This window comes from Pristis pectinata, chromosome 15 (assembly GCF_009764475.1).
Source record: "Pristis pectinata isolate sPriPec2 chromosome 15, sPriPec2.1.pri, whole genome shotgun sequence".
Lineage (NCBI taxonomy): Eukaryota > Metazoa > Chordata > Chondrichthyes > Rhinopristiformes > Pristidae > Pristis > Pristis pectinata.
In genome coordinates this window covers 5,603,559-5,628,881 of record NC_067419.1, presented here as the reverse complement: position 1 = coordinate 5,628,881, position 25,323 = coordinate 5,603,559, and the positions used below count along the sequence as shown (strand labels likewise).

The 25,323-nt window shown below is 49.3% G+C and overlaps 1 protein-coding gene across 1 annotated transcript in view; it reads left to right on the top strand.

The window, feature by feature from the left end:
• Nucleotides 1–24,830, top strand: part of LOC127578529 (aldo-keto reductase family 1 member D1-like) — a 30,031-nt gene extending 5,201 nt beyond the window's left edge. The window contains exons 2-6 of the mRNA XM_052030669.1: nt 1,921–1,998; nt 4,600–4,722; nt 20,620–20,729; nt 24,096–24,261; nt 24,744–24,830. Of these exons, the coding sequence (XP_051886629.1) occupies nt 1,921–1,998; nt 4,600–4,722; nt 20,620–20,729; nt 24,096–24,261; nt 24,744–24,830 (564 nt within the window). The remainder of the gene's footprint in view (nt 1–1,920; nt 1,999–4,599; nt 4,723–20,619; nt 20,730–24,095; nt 24,262–24,743) is intronic.
• The last annotated feature ends 493 nt before the right edge of the window (nt 24,831–25,323 follow it).

The following is a 25,323-nucleotide window of genomic DNA, read 5'->3' as shown; positions in this document are numbered from 1 at the left end:
CACAAAATTCAGTGTCAGAAGTTTGCAAAGGAACATCTAAACAAGCCTGATGCATTTTGCAAACAAGTCCTGTGGACTGATGAAGTTAAAATAGAACTTTTTGGCAATGAGCAAAGGTATGTTTGGAGAAAAAAGGGTGCAGAATTTCATGAACAGAACACCTCTCCAACTGTTAAGCACGGGGGTGGATCCATCATGCTTTGGGCTTGTGTTGTAGCCAGTGGCACGGGGAACATTTCCCTGTAGAGGGAAGAATGAATTCAATTAAATACCAGCAAATTCTGGAAGCAAACATCACACTGTCTGTAAAAAAGCTGAAGGTGAAAAGAGGATGGCTTCTACAACAGGATAACCATCCTAAACACACCTCAAAATCCACAATGGACTACCTCAAGAGGCACAAGCTGAAGGTTTTGCCATGGCCCTCACAGTCCCCCGACCTAAACATCATCGAAAATCTGTGGATAGACCCCAAAAGAGCAGTGCATGCAAGACGGCCCAAGAATCTCACAGAACTAGAAGCCTTTTGCAAGGAAGAATGGACAAAAATCTGCCAAACAAGAATTGAAAGACTCTTAGCTGGCTACAGAAAGCATTTACAAGCTGTGATACTTGCCAAAGGGGGTGTTACTAAGTACTGACCATGCAGGGTGCCCAAAATTTTGCTTCGGGCCCTTTTCCTTTTTTGTTATTTTGAAACTGTAAAAGGTGGAAATAAAAAAGTAATCTTGCTTAAAATATTAAAGAAATGTGTCATCTTTAGCTTTATGCCTTTTGGAAATCAGGTCATCTTTTACTCGCTTAGCTATTCACAGTAACAGAAATTTTGACCGGGGTGCCCAAACTTTTGCATGTCACTGTATGTTGTTCTACTGTAGTCATATCTCTGTGGAACAAACAGTGATTGCCCTGACTCCACATTAACACTCTGTGTAACCTGCTGGCTACTGGAAACATGCCTCTTGTTTTCCTCCATCCCACATTTGCTGAAGGATTGACTGATGTCTGAAGAGCCAGCGAGCTAAGGCATCTGTCCAATTCACGCCCTCATCTTGGGACTTATTCTGGCAGGATGAGCATAGCCTTTGGACCCCTCCCTTCAGGTGAGCTGATTTATGCGCCCTGGCCTTTGGCCACTGTGGAGAATTCCCATTTGATTCAGGGAGCTGCCTTGTGATCTTTGCATTCACCCAGGAAAGTGTATGGCTTCTTGCTTTATGGTCTTGGCTGAGAGACGGCACCTCTGTGAGTACCTGGCTCCCTCTATTCCGATGGAACAATAATTCCCTTTCACCTTCCACAAATGATCTGCCGTTTCCAATATTGACTGATTTTTGTTTCAGATTTCCAGCATCTGCAATTTTGTTTTTCTTTTGGCTTTTTGATCTTTCAGCATCCATCTGTCCGCTGTTCTAATCCCCACTTCTAAAGGGCATGATCTTCCTTTGTATGTATCCCCTAGGGTTTAGAACAGTGAGAGAAAACTTAACTGAAACATTCAAGATCCTGATAGAGGTGTCCTGATAGAGTGGGCTCAGACGGGATGTTCTCCCGTACGAGAGAATCCAGAACTAGGAGGTCACTGTTCAAAATTAAATTCAGGACATGGATGAGACGAACTTTTTCCTCAGGGGGTCATCCATCTTGGGAACTCTCTTCCTCAAAGGCCAGTGGAAGCAGAGTCTCTTGCATATTTTTAAGGCAGAGGTAGATACTTGATAAATGGTGGGGTGAAAAGTGACTGCACATAGACAGGGACACAGAGAGGAGATTTCCATCAGGTAAGCTGTTATCTTATTTGATAGTGGAGCAGACTCAAGGAGCTGAGCATCCTACTCCTGCCTCTAATTCACATGTTTATACTTTTGCTCATGCAGGTCCATCTGTTTCATGTCTTGTAAACCTTTGTAAATCTTTCAGCCAGGAGATGTGATTTACCCACGAGATGAAAATGGGAAGTATTTGTACCATCCGACAGACCTGTGCGCCACTTGGGAGGTAAGGTCAGAGAATTAGAGTGACAGGCAACTCGAAGTTGAACTGAGTGGAAGTGCTTGACAGAACAGCCGCCCAATCTGCTTCTGATTTCTCCAACGCAGGCGGGATCACACCGTGAGCAATGGATGCAGTGCATTAAATTGACAGCAACACACAAAATGCTGGAGGAACTCAGCAGATCAGGCAGCATCCATGGAGGGAAATGGACAGTCGACATTTCTGGTTGAGACCCTTCATCAGGACTGGAAAGAAAGAGGGGAGGTAGCCGGTATAAAAAGGTTGGCGGGAAGGGGCGGAGCCAGAGCTGGGCGGGTGATAGGTGGATCCAGGTGAGGGGGGGCAGATAGGCAGGTGAGGGAGGGGGGAGAGTGAGTATGGTGTCAGAAGCCGGGAGGTGATAGGTTGAAGTGAGAAAAGGCTGAAGAAGATGGAATCTGATAGGAGAGGACAGTGGACCATAGAGTAAAGGGAAGGAGGTGGGGAGGGGAACCGGACAGAGGAAAGTGAGGAAGATGGGCAGATTGAGAGGAAAGGGGACAGGAAAGCGAAGGGGTGGTGGGGCCGCTGGGATAAGGGGATAAAAATGGGGACAGAGGGGAGCGGTTACCAGAAGTTAGAGCAATCGATGTTCATGCCATCAGGTTGGGGCCTACCAAGGCAGAAAATGAGGTGCTGCTCCTCTAATCTGCGTCTAGCCTCAACATGGCTGTGGAGGAGGCCGTGGACAGACATGTCGGTGTCGCCTGACCCGCTGAGTTCCTCCAGCATTTTGTGTGTTGCTCCAGATTTCCAGCATCTGCGGTCTCTCGTGTCTGCGTTAAATTGACAGAAGAACAGGCGAATCACTGCTTTACCTAGAAGGAGTGTTTTCTTGTCCTTTTCCAGAGATTTATTCAGTGATTACAGCATCGCATTACTACAATACTACGATGTTCCACTCTACACACTACTTACAGTCAACAGCTTCAAATTACAACATGGTCATTTCTATCCAGGACACACTCGAGCCCCTGTGGTGCCCACAGGTCCCAGAAGGGCCCCCAATGTACCCGCGGACACCGCGTGCCCCTTCTCCACGGACACACACGGGGCACGGACATAACGTCGGAAGAGGGGCAGCACCCTCGACTGCCGCCGCCGCCTGGACCCGCGAACGGCCACCTCGGCCAGGCCCAGGAGTGAGCTGACCAGGAGAGCCTGCTGGAAGGACTGTTTGTGTCCTTGGACGGTGGGAGGGGAAGAGTTAAAAGGGCCAGTGGCACAGTCCCTGTAGTTGGTGGGAAGGCGCCGCGGGAGTGAGGAGCGGGCGTTGGTGGGTTTGGAAGAGACTCGTGGAAGGTGTCGCCCCCTTCACAGTGCGGAGAAGGGTGGGGAGGGTAACACCCTGTAGACTGAGGTTTATTGTCACAAAATGCTGATGACAGGAGAGCCTATTGTCTGGAAATGTGACTGTGTTGCTCTCAGTGCCGTGAATTACCAGAGGAGCAGGCAATAATTGGAGACAGGATTAAATTTTGCAAGTGATATTGATGGCAAAACGGGCAGGCACAGTAGTGTAGCGGTTAGTGTCACGTTATTACAGCACCAGCAACCCGGGTTCAATTCCCACCACTGTCTGAAAGGAGTTTGTAGGTTCTCCCCGTGTGTCTGCGTGGGTTTCCTCCGGGTGCTCCGGTTTCCTCCCACATTCCAAAGACGTACAGGTTAGGAAGTTGTGGGCATGCTATGTTGGCACCAGAAGCGTGGCGACACTTGCGGGCTGTCCCCCAGAACACTCTACGCAAAAGATGCATTTCACTGTGTGTTTCGATGTACATGTGACTGATAGAAATACCTTACCTAGCCTTAAAATGGGCTTGAATAAGATTCTGCAACAAAGATCCAACCAGTTCCCCTCCACCAACTCTCTCATCCGCCTGGCTGAACTTGTTCTTAGCCCAAACAACTTCTCGCCTGACTCCTCTCACTTCCTACAACTCAAAGGTGTAGCCACGGGCACTCACAACGGGCCCCAGTTACGCCTCTCCCTTTGTTGGCCACGTGGAACAACCCCTGTTCCGGTAGCACTCGCCAGATCTTTCTCCGTTTAAAGTGTCTCCAAGTGAACGAGATTCTTATGAGCCACAAGAGCACAGGATGCCAGAAACAGTCGACAGGTCAAGCAGCATCCATGGAGAGCTGGTAGAGTCAACCTCTGGGCTCTGATAAGATAAGATAAGATAAGATATCTTTATTAGTCACATGTACATCGAAACACACAGTGAAATGCATCTTTTGCGTAGAGTGTTCTGGGGCAGCTCTCAAGTGTCCCCACGCTTCCGGCGCCAACATCGCATGCCCACGACTTCCTAACCTGTACGTCTTTGGAATGTGGGAGGAAACCGGAGCACCCGGAGGAAACCCATGCAGACACGGGGAGAACATACAAACTCCTTACAGACAGCGGCTGGAATTGAACCCGAATCGCTGGCGCTGTAAAGCGTTACGCTAACCGCTACACTACCGTGCCTGCCCTAAAATGCTTAACTGTCAGGAGTGGGATTTCAGATATGGAACCTCCCCAGTGTTTCACTTTTGCGTAAGGGTTTTTTTATTTGCTAGGCTCTGGAAGCGTGTAAAGATGCAGGTCTGGTCAAGTCGATCAGCGTATCAAACTTCAATCGCAGGCAGCTGGAGCAGATCCTGAACAAGTCAGGCCTGAAGTACAAGCCAGCTGTAAATCAGGTACCATCCACCAACAATATGGCTGTCATAGTGCTGTCTTGTAATCACACCCTGCCCAACCGATCCGGTGAAACCCTCACCCTAATACAGCCTCCCTGCCCGGCTACACCTTCCACCATCTTCCCTGATCAAACCATTGCAGCGAAGGCTTTGCTCCAGTCATCACCTCTCAGGCTGCACTGTCACCTTATCCAACGGCACTTTCTCTTCCACTAAGCAGTTCGTTGTCCCTCGTTCCTCAGCTCTCATACAACGTCCTCACTCTTTCTCACTTGCCCAAGAGTCGTGGAAGGTTTCTCGGGACAATATCTGCTCTGATCTCCTCCCCCAGCCTCTGCACTCAACAACTTCACGGTGATATTGCTCTCCACTTCAGTGCTGAATGTTCTTGTTCCTCGGTTCCCTCTCTCCTATCCTTCCTCATTCTCTTGCCCCGTGTTAAATCCCAGACACACTCGAAAAGAGTATCCCTGCCATCACACGTGGCCTTGCTGTCTGCCTCTCCCACCGACCCGACCACAGACGACGTTCTCTCTGATCATCTCCTTCGGCACTCCCTCAGGACCAAGGAGGACTTGCTTCCACTCCGGTTTTGTGGTAACTAAAGAGGTCGATGTGGGACGTGTTGCCTCTCCCACAGATAGGGCCAGTGCCGATAGGCAGGCAGGTGGGTAGTTAGTGACGTGGCGTGCCCCTTCCTCGGGGCATCCGACGCATGGACCCAGAGGTTCTCGCTAGCACTCCAAATGCTCTTCCTCCATTATGAAACGTCATAGGCCAGAGATCCCTTAAGGGGATGTCGTATTTCTTCAAGGTCACCCCCTTTTTCATTCCTGGTCAACGTTTTTCCCTCCCAAGCCCACTTCCTTCTACGCCACCCCTGGCAAAATGTCCGCTCTAGAGTCACTCGCAGTAGATTATCAACTTCCCAACTGTTTCATCCTTAATCCTTCAAAATCCAGAACATTTCTGCATCTTCGGTGACTCATTCGCCATCAGAATCATTACTCTGGTTGTTCTCCGTGGGTTACTCCATCCCTGCTCCAAGGGAAACAACTCTGGGCATTTATGATGAAAAACTGTCTTAACTTGCAGCTGAATCATTCGCGAAACACACTCATTATTCCTGAATTATCCTGGATTGCAGACAACCCTAGTCTTTTTCAAGGCACACTTCGATGTTTAACCCCTCTTTCCTGTTTTCTGCACCCAATCTCCAACAAATTCTGAGTTCATGAATTCACACCTTCCTTTAATATCCCTCCTACCTCCCTCACAACCTATTAGAATATCTTATGTGTGATATCAACCTTCTGCTCACATCATCTGCATTGACGGACTTTCAACCTTCTTCCTAGGCATTGTAAACTGGAATTGCAAATGGTTCTCCCTTCAAATCCATCATTATCCTCTCCGGAAAAATCCACCCCTTTCCCATTAAATCCTGACTGAATCCCAACCCACTTGACTCTCCCTGCCTTTGACAGCTCCCTCTGTAATCCTAATCTAAATTCCCACTCCTGCCTGCTGCAAAATCACACAGTGCCACAGATTAATTCTGTTAAATCGCGTTTATTAGCAGTATACTACTAAAGGAGAACTCTCCTCTAACGTTCATTCCGAGTCTTTATTGGAGGTCTCCGCAATACAAAGGAGCAGACATTAATTTATACAGTCCTTGAAATGCACACTTAGTCAATGCGGCTACACAAGTTTCGATCAGGTGCCTAAAATACAAAGACAAACATCACACTCATTGTTGAGTAGAAATGGTTTGCAATCAAGGTCCAGGCACAGTAATTACCACCTGGTCTTGAGTCAGGGGCTTGCGTGGTATTTTTTCATTAGTTATATGTACGGTCACAATTTCTTAACCCTTTAAGTCCGCATTCCCTCCTGTTATCATATCATGGTAACCTAGAGAGGTGCCGAGAATGGTGTCGAGAGCTTGTTAATAAAGACCTTGCAACAAGTATTTAAACAAGTCAGAACCACACAGCATACGATAATAATAACGATTAGCCCCACTGCTCCATGCAGCTGGTATGATGTCCATGATCCTCCTGGTAGCCACCTCAACCAACCCTCCCCTCCTGCAAGTCCCTGCCTAAAGCTATCTAATTGCTTCTGAATGTCCTGAGTGGCGTTGTAGGACTCATCTCTCACATTGGTGACACATTTGTCCACTACTATGGCACATACTCCTCCTTGCTGAGCCATCTGGTAGTCCACAGCATACCAGGTCTGTTGGGCATAAAGTCGAAGTTCTGCCATTTCCTGGTTCACTGCCTCCAGGCCCTTTATGGTATTGTTTCCCAGCACGGTCAGTCCATAAATAAGGTAGTTCCGGAGTTTTGCGGCTATAGTTCCTGCCGAACCCCCCAGAGAGAGAGTACTCAGAAACCCATAGCCTAAAGGGGAAGCCCATCATAACAGGATCCCTCCATTCTTCACAGTGCTCCTCACTTACTGACCGCGTCACGAGTCTTCGGGGGGCATGAGCCTCCTGGGGGCAGGGGACCGTGACTGGCCCAATCGTTACTATTGCAAACCAGGCTGGCAGAGTGGGGCTGGCGGTAGTGTAAGTACCATTGAAAAGGAACACATACCCTTCCTTGGCCCGGTAACAGGTTACATTAGCCGTTTGCTGTGGACTGGGCATCTGAGAATGCCAAGAGATTCCAGCAACATTCCTTCCATGATTTTTCAGATAATTTTCCCTGGTTAGCCATTCCAAAGAGACAATTTCACATGGATTCCGTTCCCTTCCCCACAAATCCATCGCTCCCCTGCAAGTAATTTAACACACCTAGTGGTGGCACACTCACACCCAAACCACCCTCCCCTAAATTCACACATTCTCTCCATACAGGTGGCAGTGGCACATGATATCGTGTGCCGTACGATCACTATCCCCCAACCCCATCCTTTACTGTCATAGCAGTGGGGGAAGGACTGGTAGCTAGTAGTGCTACCAGGGTCTATTATTGTTCTTTGCAAACATTTACCCGGTGACACCCTCCCGTAAGGTCCCTTCTGCCCAATACACTTTGTTTCTGAATATTCGTATTTTAAGAGAGACCCGGGGCTCCAACTTGGTGTGGCTACAAAAAGACCTTCCACTGATTTTGCCAGGGGGTAGCAAACGGTGCGATTTCCATATAGCTGCATATGTGTTTTATAAAACAAATTTTCCTGTAATGCCAACTCAAGAGTATCAGTAATGGCAAGGAGTCAAATCTAAGAAACATAATTTTCCTTCCGGTGGCTGTCGTTTACAGTCACTCAGATGAATCCAGCATTCCTGGCCCTGTACTTTCACACCTGTAGGAGTTTGGAGCAGTGTCTGGAAGGGGCCCTTCCACTGAGGTGCCAAATTAGGGCGCTCCCAGTCTCTTATCAGTACCGAATCTCCAATTTCCAGGTCAGGCAACTCCGCATCCTGTCCTTCCCGTGGTTTAAAGGCGCTCTTCACCTGTGAATGAAGAAACTTTAAAGAGGACGTAAGTTGTCTGAAATACCTTTGTAGTTCATCCCCCATGATGCTAAGGTCAATAGGGTGGGGGGAGCTGGGTGTCAGAATCCCATGGGGTTCTTCCCGGATGTCCATAGACAATTTCGGCTGCCGACACCCCGGTGGCCGAGTGGGGGGTAATTTTCATGTGGTATAATGCTAATCGGAGAACCTTCAGCCAATTTAGACCTGTCTCTGATTTGTTCTTCAGGGTACTGTTGGCTCGTTCTACTATACCCGCTGCCCGAGGGTGGTAGGTGCAATGAAACTGTCATTCGATGTGCAGTGCCTCGTACAACTCCTTATTTATTTTCCCTATGAAGTGGGGACCATTGTCTGAACTTATCTGTCTGGGTACCCCAAACCTTGGTATGATCTCTGTAAGAATAGCTTTACCACCGTTGAGGCCTTATTGTTTGGTGTTTGGAAAAGCTTCAGTCCATCTACTAAATACATCAACAATAATAAGACAGTGCTTATAGCAATGTACACTCGGTAATTCAATAAAATCAAGTTGTATACATTCAAAAGGACCCCCTGGCAAGGGGGTTTTGCCTGAGATGCACCTCACCCCTTTCCCAGCATCGGTTTGTTGGTATATTAAACATGACCATATTTTGCATTGTGCTGCTTCCTCCAATCTGGGGTGCCACCAGGTACATAGTAGAATGTTACTCATTCCCTCCTTGCCAAGGTGGGTGTCAGAATGCAGGCAGTCAATAAGCATTGGTAACAAGGTATCAGGTATACATACTTGACTGACTGGGGTAGTCCAGAGGCCATGTGGCGCAGAGTGCATACACTGGTGCACCTTCCATACTTGCTTTTCTGAGTCAGGGGCGTTCCCCTGTAAGTGCTGTACAGTGACCATGTCTGGGGTGCCCTGCATTGTTGGCTTACAAGCAACTGCCTGTTTTCCTGCAGTTGAAACGATATTAGTCCCCTGGTGTGCTGCCAGTTTGGCCTCTGCATCTGCCCTGCTATTGCCCTGTGTTACCAGGGAGGCATCTGAGAGGTGAGCTGAGCATTTAATGATGGCCAATTTATCAGGGAGGAGGATGGCTTGGAGGAGGTTCTTTACATAAGCTGCATTCTGTGTGAGGCTACCTGTAGAGGTCAGTAATCCCCTGTGCGGCCATAGTTGGCCAAAATCATGGGCGACTCCAAAAGCATAGCGGGAATCAGTAAAGATATTAGCTACTTTGTCCTTGGCTAAAGTACAAGCTCTGGTCAGGGCAAAGAGTTCTGCTTTTTGGGCAGAGACTGGGGCTGCAAAGACGCAGACTCCACGACATGGGAGTTGTCTACTATGGCGTAGCCGCAAGGGCAGATTCCTTGTTCAGAAACGGAGGAACTACTGTCGACATACAGGTTTAAGTCTGCTGACTGGAAGGCCTTATCGGAAAGGTCCGGACGGGGTGCGGTCAAAAAGTGGTTTTGCATTAAACAGTCATGTGGTGGATCTTCAAGATCCTCAGGTGGGGCCTCTAGGAAGGTGGCAGGTTTAATGGTGGTGCAGTGTGCAGAAGTGAGGAGTGGGTTATTCAGGAGCGCTACCTCATATGTGTTTAAGCGGGCCTGGGTAAGGTGTTGCGTCTGATGAGAGGTCAGGAGTGCCGTTACGGTATGGGAGGAATAAACAACCACGGACCGTTGCAGGGTTATATTGGAGGCTGCTGTTACCAGGGAGTAGATCGCTGGAAGCATCTGTGAGCACGGCGGAAGTCCCCTCACAACCGGGTCCAGCGTAGCAGAGTAATACGTCACCGGTCTTTTTCTATCCCCATGGGTTTGAGTAAGGATGGCTGTAGCGCAGTCCTCCAGAACATTCACAAAGATCTGAAATGGGCGATCATAAAGAGGGCGTCCCAGGGCCGGGGCGCTGGCAAGGGCATGTTTGAGCTTATCAAAGGCCTCCTTTTGTTCCTCCGTAAGTTCAAAAGGTCCCACAGTCTGGCTTGAAGCCAGGGGTGTGATGTGCTTAGTAAGGAGGGCCACGTTAGGTCACCACTGCTTGCAGAAATTTACTAAACCTAAGAAGACGTGCATACCCTTCGGGGTAGTGGGCGGTGGGGTAGCAATGATGGGTGCAATACGTTCAGGAGCGAGCTGTCGCTCAGTTGCACTTAAAAGGGTGCACAGAAATTTCACCTGGCGCTGGGTTCGTTTTACTTTCTGTGGAGGTATTATGTATCCCCAAGAATGGAGTGCGTTAAGTAGTTTGTTGGTGTCAGTGATGTGGGCGGGCTCCGAGGGGCTTGCCAATAAAAGGTCATCGACATACTGGACAAGGTGGATTCGTCAAGAAGTTGTAACTCTTGGAGTTGTTTATGCAAAACTTGGGAGAAAATAGTCGGGAAGTGTATAAATCCTTGCGGGAGACGCGTCCAGGTGTATTGCTGACCTTGGAAGGTGACAGCAAACAGGTGCTGCGAGTTGGGAGATAGGGGAATTGCAAAAAATGCATGCTGGAGATCCACAAGTGTAAAAATACAAGAGCTGGCAGGAGGCTGCTGAGAATGGTGGCCGGGCTTGGGACCACGGGATGCAGAGGTTCAACTATATCATTAACCTTACGCAGGTCTTGTACCAGGCACCGTTCCGTCCGTCCGGGTTTGGGGACGGGTAAAATGAGGGTGTCGCAGGGTGATTGGTAAGGAATCAGAATGCCCTGTTTGCAGAATGAATCTATTAAATGGGTTATTCTGTCAACCACCTCTCTCCGAAGGGGGTACTGTGGGACAGAAGGCAATTGTGCTCCCGGCCGTACCCGGATTTGGACTGGGGTCACCGGGGTGAACCCTACCTCAGCTTTCGACGTGGCCAATAAATCGAGGGTTGGCTCATCCGAAGGGAGTCGGTGGGGCTGATGATGGTGTAAACAGCCTGTCACCGAAAAAGGGGTGAGGTAATAAGTCAGGGTCCATCGTGGTAGTTCTGGGGAACCCCGTAAAGGCCTGTGTCTGCCTGTACCTCAAGCCGGTGGGCTAGGAATCCCAGCTCCTTCAGTTTATGCCATTCATTAACTGACAGGGTAATGTGAGAGGACACCAAGCCTCACTGATTCCACAATTCATTAGGCACTTGAACTAAAAGTGCTGCCTCCTCCTTACCCACTACTTCCCCTAAAATAGTAACAGTCACCATGCTACCCAGGTAGGGATCATACAAACCTTCCAGCTCCCTTGAAACCCCTGAGGAGTCATAAGCTAGCGTCACATGTGGGTCAGGGGTCTTCAAGGGTGGGTCAAAATCTCCGTTCTTGAGGTCCACCGCCCACCACTGGGGAGGCTGATGAATCCAGAGGATCCAATGTGGTTTAGGGCCGTTATTGGTAATTCTTTCATCCAGGCATTGCATTTTGAGTCGGAGGTAGCAGAGCATGTCCCTCCCGGCCAAGTTAACCCCTAGGTCTGGGGTTACTGCGAATTGGATCAGACATTCCTGATCTCCAAATCCCACTTGTAAAAGTTCAGTTCATGGGTAGGACCTTTCTTCTCTCTCAAGTCTGCTCAATGAAACCATGGCCATGGACAGTTTAAAATCATGCTGGGTGATACAAGGATCGAGGGTCGAGGTATTGGCCCCCGTATCTATCATAAAGGGGATCGGTTTTCCCTCAACTAATAAATTGACGATGGGTTCATCGTCCGGGTTATTGGTGAGGGCAGGCGTACATGGAATGGCTGCTTCCCACAGCTAGTCAGGCGGAAAACAGGTTGCTAGTTGAGAAAGTTTGTCGTTTACCGGGGTGTCTGGCCTGCTGTTGGCAGTGGGGGCACTCCTGCTGCCAATGGTCAGATGCCCCACAAAGGTAGCATCCTGTCAACCTGACGCTTGCTGGAACGGGTTGTTGGGGCCCCCCTGTGTCCTGGGTAATTACGGGGGCGGGCGGTGGTGGCACATAAGGGGGTCCATATATTGGGGCTCTTGGACTGTTGGTGTGTATTAGGTACCCTTTACCAGACCGGTCAACACATTATGGAATGCAAAACTGTGGTTCCATTTGATATCCTGTATTATCGGAGTAGGCAGGTCGGGGCCGATGGGGTCCTTGGACCATTTCCCGTTTTACCTCTGTGGCTTTAGAATCACGCCCATGACTCCAGAAGTGGACCGGGGCCCTCCTCATGGCCTGTCGCGTATGATCAGGCCAATTCATGTTATTAGTGCGGATAGCTGACGCCACTCCCTCAGGGATACTTTATAGGAGGAGGGCGTTAAACTGAGGGGAGACATTGCCTCTGTTATAGGCATAGGCCCCCGCATAGGTACCATGAACAGAAACGGTCCCAAAAATCTGGTCCGTCCTCTCCCTGTTTCGGTCGGCATTCTAAAACTTTAGTTATGTCAATAGATTGTTGGAGGGTTTTGTGAAGGGCAGTTCTAATGGTTCCTACCTGGTCCTGAGGCCGGACGGCTGCTTGAATGGTTGCCCAATCCGCATGGTTTCCCAGGTGTTCTTTCCATCTTTCCGCCTCATTAGTTGAAAGGGCCATGCAACAAAGACTAAAATGGCCTTGGGATGTGGCCTGGTCCATCTGAATTGTTCCAATCACATAATCTATAAAATCCTCCAGTTTGGTTTTACGGTTGGGCACTTGAGTCATGATTCGGCACATCTCCTGAGGCTTCCAAGGGATGTCGATTTGGATCGTAGGATTAGTGCTCGCTTGGGCTGGATCGGGATTGGGAACACTCTTATTGGGGAACTGTCTTTTAGCCTTGGCTCCCTTTACCTCATTCAACATAGGTGACGGGTCGGGATTTTGATGGTCGTCATTATCAGTGGTAGAATTGGAGTCATAATCGGTGTCCGACTGAGGGGCGACTAAAAGCCCGACCTCTACCGAAGAGATCCGTCGCTTGTCTGTGGCCTTAGAACCATTTGTATGCTGGGTTCCTCTCCATCTAAGCTGATTTCTAGTTTGGGATGCAATAGGGTCATGGGATTGTCCTTGGGACGGGACTTGGCCAGCAGTCGTTGGTGCTGAGACCGGAACCTTATGCGGACTAGTTACATTATATGGGGGCGGCAGTGAAATTGGGGGGTAGATAGGGTCTGTGCGTCGAACCATCCAATCCTCCTCATTTTCGTCCCTATCATTACTTTGGAACAACAGGGGCACGCCAGACATGTCGGGAGGTACCTCCACTTCATCATTATTTTCTCTATTTTTATTCCTTAATTTTTCCTCTTTTTTCCTGATCACCCTTCCCTCTCCCTTCTACTTCTCTCAGCATCGTGGTCTCCACACTGAGACTTCAGAACTTCCCAACTCTTGGGATTTCCTTTTCATCACATACACTAATCCACCTTCTTCGCGCATTATGTTCCCAACTGCTCTGTTTAGATTTACTTCTCAGGTCTTCGGCCGTTTTTCTCCAAGTAGACATTAATATTTTTCACTTTTCTCCTGTATTGCGCTTCCAAATCGCCTTTTCTGCCTTTAAATATTTATCCACATCCCAAGTTCCCCCTAATGGTCATATTTCATTTCCCAATTTCTTATTGAGGCATACCAATAATTTATGGAAGTTATTCTCATTTCTCAGGTCGTTTTTACATAATTTAGATAGTGGGGTATTGGACCCAGACTTATCGAGAGTTTGCCCCATTTTTCAACGGCAAGGTACAAATCGCTACGATTATCTATAAGATCGGTCTCTTTCCTTCACCCACTTCAGGTTCCTGACCTTCCCGTGGGGGATTTCACCTCCTAAGAACTGGTCTCAGGCAGAGTGGTAGTACAGGAGAACGGATCACAAAACTTAAAACTCAAAACCTTAAAATTCAAAACCTTAAAACCCAAAACTGGGGACTCAAGCCCCTTACTGTTATTACTCCGAGGACTCAAACCTCCTATTACATGTGGCATTCAGACAGGTTCACAAGGAATCCGTCAGAGGATATTCGATAAGCGGAAGGATCGATCAGGTGTCCAACTCCCTCAGAAGTATCAAGGTGAATCTTACCTTGTGGGCCCTTCCGTCTCAGGTAGTCGTTATCTGTAGTATGAAAGGCCAGGGGTCAGATGACAGTGACAACACGACTGACCCCCATGGTCAGATGATAGCATTGCCTATCAGGTCGGAAGCTGTCAATCAGGGGTCCGGCTCCGCCCCATTAGGTAAACACCTTTGTCTTGCTGGACCACTCGGACTGGTCTGTGCGAGCACCTTTGTTCCTGGACACATCTACTATTGGCCCGTTTAAAACACCTTTGTCTTTGCTGGGCTACCCAGCCCCCCAGCAGCATAAAAGTGCTGCATGTTTGTTTTTTCTTTTTCTGTCTCCGAGGATGTTGAGGTAAGCTGTGCACTACTTCAGGGCAGTTACTTAAGGACTCCCGAGACCAAAGAGCCAATGTTTGTCCAGAATCAGGGTGTCCAAACATTGTACAGTTTATTCCTTAATCATTTGTACCCAGTTATTGTGTGTGTGTGTGTGTGTGTGTGTGTGTGTGTGTGTGTGTGTGTGTGTGTGTGTGTGTGTGTGTGTGTGAACCTCACCCTCTGTTGCGATTTCCCTCCACATTTGTGCTCTCCTGCTTGAGAGTGTGTGAGTGTGCATCTGTTCCCATTCATTCTGTCCTGCGTTTGTCTTTGTTAATAAACCATTTTTAAATTACAAAGACTGTGTGTCCAGACCTTTATCTTTAAGATACCAAAAGAACCTTTCTCACAACATTTGGTGCAGCGAGCAGGGTCTTGAGGGTATTGGCTGGACACAGACGTGGGTTGGATCTTCTGGAACAAGGGGAAGAAAGAAAGTGTAGGCACTGAGGAGAGGATCCCAGGATGGACAGATGAGAGTGAGGGATTTGGGAGCTTGGCCAGCATGCTGGCAGACCACGGTAAGCCAGTGGACTGGGCCGAGCAGTTAGATCCAAGTGGTGAAAAACTGGGACACCATGTGATGGCCCTCCTCCAGCCGTCAGGGTTCCCCAGTGCCAAGGGGAGCCAAAGGGGTCCCTCTGGCTCCTGCCTCCCTCCTGAGGCGCCAGGTTGAGATTACTGGCCAGTTGCAGGATACCTGCCTGCAGAGGGAAAGAGAGATAGAGACCCTCCGGCAACGATGTTGCACGCTGCAAGAGGCAGCCCAAACAGCTCAGACCTGGGCCAATGACCTCGAGGTCCGGGGTACCGCGGTCGCCTGCTGGACGCATGGCTGGGGGATGGGGATATATGGATGGATACGGATGATGAGGGGGCGCTCGACGAGAAGGGGCTCCCTTGCGTCCACCCTCCCCCCTACCCACCTGAACCCCTGCATGCTCGACCCGTCACCATGCGGTCCCAGGTCCACCACAGAGGGGAGGGTAGTCAGGATGAGGCCCCCACAGGGGGAAGTGCCCGTGGTCCCTCTGAGACTACAGAGACCCGGGATTTCTCCAGCAAGGAGCTAACCCAGCTGGTGGACCGGTACCGCCAGCAGCCGGGTGAGCACCTGGCTACATGGCTGCTCCGACTGTGGGATGAAGGGGCCCCCAACGTGAGCCTCTCTCACCAGGAAGCAAGTGCCCTTGGGAGCTTGTCTGACCAACAGAGCATTAACAATGCCCTGCGGGCGCCACATCGAGGGACTGGGAACGTCACTACCCTGTGGGATCGGGTAGTGACCGCAGTGAGGGTCCGGTACCCTACCCTCCTCGAATGGGACTTATACGGGCGACCGCAGTGGAGCACAGTCAGTGAGGGCACCGGGGTCGTCAGGGAATGGGCGCTGGTGACTGGCATCTATGAGAGGCCCGGCAATCGTGGGTTGTTAGAAAACATCAGGGTGAACAGAGCGCTAACGGGATACCTGGTCACCACCGCGCGCCCTGATTTGAGGCCAGTGGTCCTGCCCCTCATGGGACCAGCTAATGGGAAGACCGTGCGGGATGCCATCACCCTTCTGGAAGGGCTAGAGTTCTTGCAGTGGGGGAAGCCCACCCAGGTCCATAGGGCAAAGACGAAGGCTGGAGACACAACCCCCCGTTTTGCGCACAAATGGCTATTCTTGGACCTGCTGCGCTCAGGGGTGGACCGTGCCAGCATAGATGGGATCCCGACCTCTGCCATTTATGCGTTCTGGAAAGAGCAGTGCGGGGGATCATCTGGCCAGGGGAAAATCCAGAACCACCCTGGGATCAAGCCCGACACAGGGGGCGCCCCCAACTTCCAGGCCACATGGGCTGCCCTCGACAACACTGCCTCTGTCCCCCCCCCACTTGAAGCAGTCTCTCCTGCCCTCAAAGCTGAGCTCCGGGACCTGCTGAGGCAGGAAATAGCCCATCTCCGCCTGCAGGAACCTTCACCCATGGGATGGCAGACCCCTATCCCCCTCCCACAGGATGAAGTTTAGGGGTCCCGGCACATTTGTTCCACCGCCCTCTCCTGTCTGGGAGACCTCAGGCCACATATACCCGTTGCTGTACATTGGGGAAGGGAGAACATACAGAGGTGGATGGCACTCATCGACACGGGTGCCCAACACACCATCGTTCCGGGAAACCCTGCTGCGTGGAAGGGGGCCCAAATGCAGATAGAGGGGTTGGGGGGGAGGTTCCCTTCTGCCCGCAAAGGAAGTCAGGGTCCGTATGACCATCGAGAACTAGCCTCCTTGAACTGTGAATGTTTTAATCGCAGACTCCACGAAATGTATACGGGGATCAACGTCTTAAAGGGACAGCCCCTGCACACCAACCGGGCCAAGTTCACTTTCGGAATCGCCTGTGCTACGGTGGTGGTCGGGGCGGCCGAGTGGGAGCCGGTCGTTGTTCCCCCTCCCTCTAAGGTCGTTTGCAGTAAATAATATAGGGTGCTGGGGGGACACCGAGACATCACAGAGGCCGTCCAAGCCCTGCTGCGGGAGGGAGTCATCAGACCCGCAGCATCCCCTTTTAATAGCCCCGTCTGGCCTGTCCGCAAAAAGAATGGTATGTGGCGCATGACGGTAGACTACCGACACTTAAACAAGGCTGCCCCCACCCTCCCGTCCGCGGTACCCGACATTGTCACTTCAGTGGAAGATATTGCAGGGTGCCCAGACAAACCATGGTATGCTGTTGTGGATTTGGCCAATGCATTCTTTTCCATCCCCCTCCATGACACCTCCCAGGACCAATTTGCATTCACCTGGGACGGGAGACAATATACATTCAAACATCTGCCACAAGGGTACATCCATAGCCCGACAATCTGTCATGGCTTAATAGCTCGAGATCTGCGAGACATTCACCTTCCCCCAGGGGTGTCAGTCACTCATTACATAGATGACGTATTGTTACAGGGGCCCTCGGAGGCTATTGTCTCAGAGGCTCTTGATATGTTAATATCCTCCCTCAGACAATGGGGCTGGTTCATTACTATGGAAAAGGTACAAGGTCCAGCCCAGAATGTATTGTTCCCGGGCATACAGTGGCTCACAGGGAGAAGAGAAAAACAAAATTTTAAATTTTGCTGTCCCCACCAACAAGACGGACACCCAGAGTTTCGTGGGCCTCCTTGGCTACTGGCAGCAACACATCCCTCACCTGACCATACTCCTGAGACCGCTTTATAAGATCTCCCGCAAAACAGTCACGTCCTTATGAAGACCCAAACAACAGGCCGCTTTTGAAGCAGCAAAGCGAGCTGTGGAACAAGCACTGCCATTTGCTCCCCGCCAGGCAGGTGTCCCTTTTGAGTTGCAGGTCTCGGCCAGTGAGACGGTTGCCGAATGGAGCCTCTGGCAGAAGATCCAAGGGCGCAGAGCTGCTTATGAATTCGCCAGCACCTCCAATCAATCAGACTGCTGCATCTGCCTCCGAAGCCCAGCACACGCCAGTGAAGCTCTCCCACTTACAACGGTACCCCTTGATGATCTTCAAATGAACTGTCTACACAGACTTGTTGCGCCTGTCGGGTTCGGTCTATCGATTTGGGGGGGTGCTGGGCGGTAGTCCCCCACCACTCCCCTCTCAAATACAGAATATTTCTTCCAGTGATTCCCGATGGGGTGGGTGCTTCAGGAGCTGGTATTTCCCTTCTTACAATTTGACCTCAACCCGAGTCCTTACCCTCAGAGTGACCCCGCAGCCATCCAGTCAGCCGAGAGAATGTTGGTGCAGACTCCAAAGCGACGACACTTTCACCTTTCCAGTCAGCTACAGTGACTGCGGGACCAACTGGTACCCAGGGGCCACAGTGACCACCGTCAGCGGCGCTGCTAAGCTGGGAGCTCCCTGGACCTTGAATGGCACCCACTGGGTCTGCGGGCACCGCGCCTACCCGTGGCTCCCCACGAGCTGGTACGGTTGCTGCTTCCCAACGTTTGTGGTGCCCTATATCCACGCACTCGATGACCTCGGGGAGCACCCAGCATACAGTGGCCACCGGCGCAGAAGAGCCATCACAGCGGCGGAAAGGTTCTGGATGATTGCCTTTCCCATGTATGGCACAGCTCGACTGTTTTGAGAAGTCATAAGGATAACCAGCGTACTCCAGAAAGTGTCTGACGAAACCAACATGTCACTGCAACGTACCAGGTATGCCCTGACCCAGATGACAGCAGAGCTGGCTGCCGTCAGGCTGATGGCCCTACAGAACAGGATGGCCCTGGACTACTTACTCGCTGCAGAAGGTGGAACCTGTGCAGCGCTTGGGAAGGAGGGCTGCACCTTTATCCCAGATGCATCCAGCAACATCACGGACCTGGCTGCTCACATTGGGGACTTGGTAACTAAAATTCAAAAGGCAAGGGACCAGCTCCTCCAGCATGACACCTCATGGGGAAACAGGTGGCCATTTGGGTCTCTGAGGGGGTGGTGGGCAACTATCATCCACTGGGCCAACACCCTCGTTTTAGTTGTAATAGCGGCCTGCATTTTGTGCTGTGTATGCCAACTTATTAGAATCATTTCTGCCTTCCATTAAGTACCGCACACTGACACGTATTTCTGTTAGCTTAGTGTAGCTATCCCTATGATTTGCAGATGGTATACCTTCCGAGGGGTGGAATGTAGTATGAAAGGCCAGGGGTCAGATGACAGTGACAACACGACTGACCCCCATGGTCGGATGATAACATTGCCTATCAGGTCGGAAGCTATACCACTGTCAATCAGTGGTCCGGATCCGCCCCATTAGATAAACATCTTTGTCTTGCTGGACCACTCGGACTGGTCTGTGCGAGCACCTTTGTTCCTGGACACATCTACTATTGGCCCGTTTAAAAACACCTTTGTCTTTGCTGGGCTTCCCAGCCCCCCAGCAGCATAAAAGTGCTGCATGTTTGGTTTTTCTTTCTTTTTCTCTGTCTCCGAGGATGTTGAGGTAAGCTGTGCACTACTTCAGGGCGGTTAGTTAAGGACTCCCGAGACCAAAGAGCCAATGTTTGTCCAGAATCAGGGTGTCCAAACATTGTACAGTTTATTCCTTAATCATTTGTACCCAGTTATTGTGTGTGTGTGTGTGTGTGTGTGTGTGTACCTCACCTCTGTCGTGATTTCCCTCCACATTCGTGATCTCCTGCTTGAGAGTGCGTGAGTGTGCATCTGTTCCCATTCATTCTGTCCTGCGTTTGTCTTTGTTAATAAACCATTTTTAAATTACAAAGACTGTGTGTCCAGACCTTTATCTTTAAGATACCAAAAGAACCTTTCTCACAACATTATCCCCGTCGATCGCTCACGCCGCTTCCAAGACCTCGTCTTGGACTCCTGGCTGGCTCGCCAAATTGTTATCCTAATCTAAATTCCCACTCCTGCCTGCTGCAAAATCACACAGTTCCACGGATTAATTCTGTTAAATCGCGTTTATTAGCAATATACTACTAAGGGAGAACTTTCCTCTAAACACTCATCCAGAGTCTTTGTCAGAGGTCTCCGCAATACAAAGGAGCAGACATTAATTTATACAGTCCTTGTCACACACACGTAATCAATGCAGCTACACAAGTTTCAATCAGGTGCCTAAGATACAAAGACAAATATCACACTCATTGTTTAGCATAATTGGTTTACAATCAAGTTCAGGACACAGTAATTACCTCCTGGTCTTGAGTCAGGGGCTTCCCTGGTATTTTTTCATTAGTTATATGTATGGTCACAATTTCTTAACCCTTTACTTCCTCACCTACTCTAAATCCTGATTCCCTGACTCTCCCTGCTTTGACACCACTGCCCCCAAATCCTGATTTCCCCAGCCCGAACGCTGCTGGCGATTCCCTCACCTCCAAACCCTGATGAGTCCTGGGATGAACTCGAGTTGTCAGGCCAGTGATTCTGGAATGAAAGCGTTGTGCTCTAAACCAGATGGTAGAGACTTTTTTCACTCCGGGTGCTGCAGAACAGGTAACCCAGTCCACTGGTCAATGCTACAAGAGCCTTTTCCTTTCTGTCTTTTTCTCTGCCCAGGTCGAAAGTCACCCATACTTGACTCAGCCCAAGTTAAGGGAACTTTGCAACCTCCATGGCATTGTCATTGTGGGATACAACCCCCTGGGCACCTGCCGTGACCCCCTCTGGTAAGCAGAATCATTAACTTCCATCTCATCTTCCGTCTGAGCTGCTGAGGTAGTTCCCAAGTCCTTGACCCAGATCGGACATGAAGCAGAAGGGGGAGAGTCACCGTTAAGGTGTGGTCGGCCATTGCACCTGAGCTGCTCTCCTGGTTGAGGCTGGATATCTTCACGTTGCTACATCCCAAGATAGTCTGCTGTAATATAAGTCCATTGGTCCTACCTGTTATAGGGCGAGTCAACAGGCAGTAATGATCAATGAGGTAACGCAAGCCTCATTCCAATCCAGCTACCCCAGCCCACTTTGAATCTAATGTCCTAACACTTGGCCTTAACATTGTTGACGAGTTCATAGTTCAGAAAAGGTAAATATTGTCACCATAGGCGGAATGAAAGTGCCTTTATCAAAAAGACAGTGTAGAGAGTGGTGGACTCAGCCCAATACATCACTGGCACATCCCTCCCCACCATCGGAAGTACCTACAGGAGGCGCTGCCTCAAGAAGGCAACATCCATCATCAAAGATCCCCACCATCCGGGCCATGCCATCTTCTCGCAGCTGCCATCGGGCAGGAGGTACAGAAGCCTGAAGTCCCACACCACTAGGTTCAAGAACAGCTACTTCCCTTCAACAATTCGGTTCTTGAACCAACCTGCACAGCCCTAATGACTACCTCAGTAGTAGCAACACTATGACCACTTTGCACTACAATGAACTTTTTGTTCTAATTGTGCTCCTTCTTGCAAAATTTAAGTTTTTCTTGTGAATGTTGTGTCTCTAATGCTAGGTGCCTGTGATGCTGCTTCAAGTAAGTTTTTCATTGCACCTGTGCATACATGGACTTGTGCATATGACAATAAACTCGACTTTGCAACTTACCCTTCCCACAGACAGAATAGTTTCCTGAAGGAAGTCTAGTCCACTCTTTAGGGTCTGCTCGAATGGTGAATCAACATAATGCCAACACTTTCAGCTCCGAATTTTTGCCAGATCTACAGGAATGGATCAGGTATCAATTGTGGTGGTGTCCGGTGCACTTTTTGTGAGGGGTGATACAAGAGATCAGAGGTCATAGACCCAATTCAGGCCTGTGTGGAGGGATGAGGGGGAGAATGTGAAGGGTGGAGCCCAAACGTGTGGAGGAGGGTCAGGGGGAAGCTGAGGGGTGTTGGGGTGTCGCAATGCAGGGTGGGAAGCTCAAGGATATATGCAAATTGTAAATTAAAATATTGGTAAATTGGTTCATTATTGTCACACATACCGAGGTACAGTGAAAAACTTTGTTCTGCATGCCATCCTGACAGATCATTTCATCACATCAGTACATTGAGGTAGTACAAGGGAAAACAATAACAGAATGTAGAATAGAACATAGAACACAGAACACTACAGCACAGTACAGGCCCTTCAGCCCATGATGCTGTGCAACATTTTATCCTGCTCTAAGATCTATCTAACCCTTCCCTCCCACATAGCCCTCCATTTCTCTATCATTCATGTGTCTATCTAAGAGTCTCTTAAATGTCCCTAATGTATCTGCCCCTACAACCTCTGCCAGCAGTGCGTTCCACGCACCCACCACTCTCTGTGTAAAAAAACTTACCTCTGACATTTCCCTTATATCTTCCTTCAGTCACCTTAAAAGATGTCCCCTCATGTTAGCCAGTTTCACCCTGGGAAAAAGTCTCTGAGTCCACTCGATCTATGCCTCTTATCATCTTGTGCACCTCTATCAAGTCACCTCTCATCCTCCTTCTCTCCAAAGGGAAAAGCCTTAGCTCGCTCAACCTATCCTCATAAGACATGCTCTCCAATCCAGGCAGCATCCTGGTAAATCTCCTCTGCACCCTGTCTAAAGCTTCCACATTCTTCCTATAATGAGGCGACCAGAATTGAACGCAATGCTCCAAGTGTGGTCTAACCAGAGTTCTATAGAGCTGCAACATCACTTCATGGCTCTTGAATTCAATACCCTGACTAATGGTGGCCAACACACCATACACCTTCTTAATAAAGTGTTACAGCTACAGAGAAAGTGCAGTGCAGGCAGAGAATAAAGTGCAAGGCCATAATGAGGTAAATTGTGAGGTCAACAGTCCATCTTACTGTACTAGGGAACCGTTCAGTAGTCTCATAGCGGCGGCATAGAAGCTGTCCTTGAGCCCAGTGGTAGTGCTTTCGTGCTTTTCTACTGGGAGAGGGGAGAAGAGAGAATGTCAGGGGTGGGAGGGGTCTTTGATTACGCTGGCTGCTTTCCCGAGGCAGTGAGAAGTGTAGACACATTCCATGGAGGGGAGGCTGGTTTCCATGATATGCTGAGCTATGCCCACAACCCTCTGCAGTTTCTTGCGGTCACAGTCAGAGCAGTTGCTGTACCAAACCTTAATGCATCCAGATCAGATGATTTTTATGGTGCATCTATAAAAATTGGTGAGGGTCTAAGGGGAAATGCCAAATTTCTTTAGCCTCCTGAGTAGGAGGAGACGCTGGTGAGCTTTCTTGGCCATAGGTCATGTGATTGCCCTGTAGGGAGTCTGCTCAGTGATGTCCTAGAAAGACTACGTTGCTCAAGCAATAAAGTCATCCTGAGCGACCCTGAATGACACCCAGAAATGCCAAAATCAAATTTTTTGGAGTGACATGAAATGGTCCTTACCGCATCTCATCAGGGAAAAAAGAAAAAATGTTCCTGTAGTTTTACTTCGCTGGTATTTATCTGCATGTATCCATTCCTTGCCTTTGTAATTTAAAACAATTTGTCATTTGAAACACATGCAGTGTCTCCAACAGTGAACACTGGAGATAACAGACGTTTTCCCCACTCTGTGTCTAGGGGCAGTAGGGCCACTTGTAAAGCTACAGCTTCTTCAGCCTCACCAGTCGTCAGGTGTTCACCCTGTCTCAGTGTGCACTGTTCATGGCTCTGGGTGAAAACTCTGTGGTTTCAAATGTCACCACAGAGACTCAACCACGTGATCTACACCACCGAACAGGAAAGACCCAGAAATAGGTTCAATTCCTACCCTGTGTTGAGTTAACTGCAGTTAAGGTTTGTGACAAAAAGTCAAGGTTTGTGACAAACACCAATGGGAGTTGAGGAAAATGAAGGAAGGTTCACGCCACCGTCACCCTTCATAGCACCAAGTCCCCACTGAGAATTCCTGTTTCTGGGTGTGCTCCCTTACTGCCAATCACTGTTTGACGATCCCTTCTGGAGATTGTGGATGTGCCACAAGGCAGCTTGGTCGGCTGGTAATTACTGTCTTGCCTCACAGAAGCCAGTTGACATCCAACCCCTACAGAGCAGAAGTGTTTCTCCCAGGAAGGACGAACGCAATTCCCAATGATGCAGTGCTCTTCTGTGTCGGCAGGGTGAACACGAAGATTCCCTCTTTGCTGGAAGATCCTGTCCTCAACTCTGTGGCAGCTAAATACAAGAAAAAGAGTGCTCAGGTGGCCCTGTGTTACCAGATCCAACGCAAAATTGTTGTCATCCCAAAAAGTTTTAATTCCGAGTGCATCAAACAGAACTTTGAGGTGAGGCTTTAGGGTTACTTTATAGTGAGATCAACACAATGTCACTTCAAAAAAGTTTTTCCTGCTTCATAAGTATCCCCATGACGATGATTTTGCTCCAGATGAACCTACATTCTCCACCTCCTGTACTTCTTAAGTTCATCTATTCGCCCCAACTACCCAAGTGTTGTAGCTGGCTTCATGTTCTACCTGTTCTGTGGGTAGGAACTTGGTCCTGATTTCCCAAATGAATTTATTACTCTCGTTCTGGTCTCTGGAGAGACACAGAGTTGTTTCTGGTGGAACTATCTCCATGTCCACCCTATCATTCCACTCATGATCCGAGCCTCAAATGGATAGGAAGTGAGATCCGCAGAGTGATTACTATTCAGGCGAGGAATAACTTGAGAGTGACCTTCAGTCGATAAAAAATTAAATTTCTTTCACGTTTAAATTTTAAAATTAAATTTCTTACTGCTCTGAATTCTCTTCTCATTTGTTAGATTTTTGACTTTTCCTTAACGGATGAAGAGATGAAAGCCATTGATGCACTCAACAGAAACGAACGATATGTGGAACTTTTAATGTAAGCTGCCTGTCTGTTGAACAGATCTCACTGTTAGGAGTCTCATTTCAAAGCACCCACCTGTTTGAAACTGGAGAGGCTGGCTTTGTTTCCTCTGGAGCGTTAAGAGGCTGAGGGGTGAGCTGATAGAGGTATATAAAATTGTAAGAGGGATAGATAGGATTGCTTTTCCATGGTGGTGGGGTGGGGGGGGGGCTTTGTGTCAAAGGCAGGAGGGGGTAGGTTTAAGGTGAGAGGGACGAGGCTGAGAGGGGATGTGAGGAGGAAGTTTTACCCCCACAGAGAGTAGTCTGGAATGTGCTGCCTGAGGCCGTGGTGGGGGCAGAGACTCTCACAACATTTAAGAAAGCTCTCGAATCACCGAGGCATAGGAGGCTACGGACCTGATGCAGGTAAATGGAGTTAATGTGGGTAGGTACAATGGGCGGCACGGAGTTGGTGGGCTGAAGGGCCTGTTTCTGTGTTGTACATCCCTTTGATTAAACAACTGCTGCTGA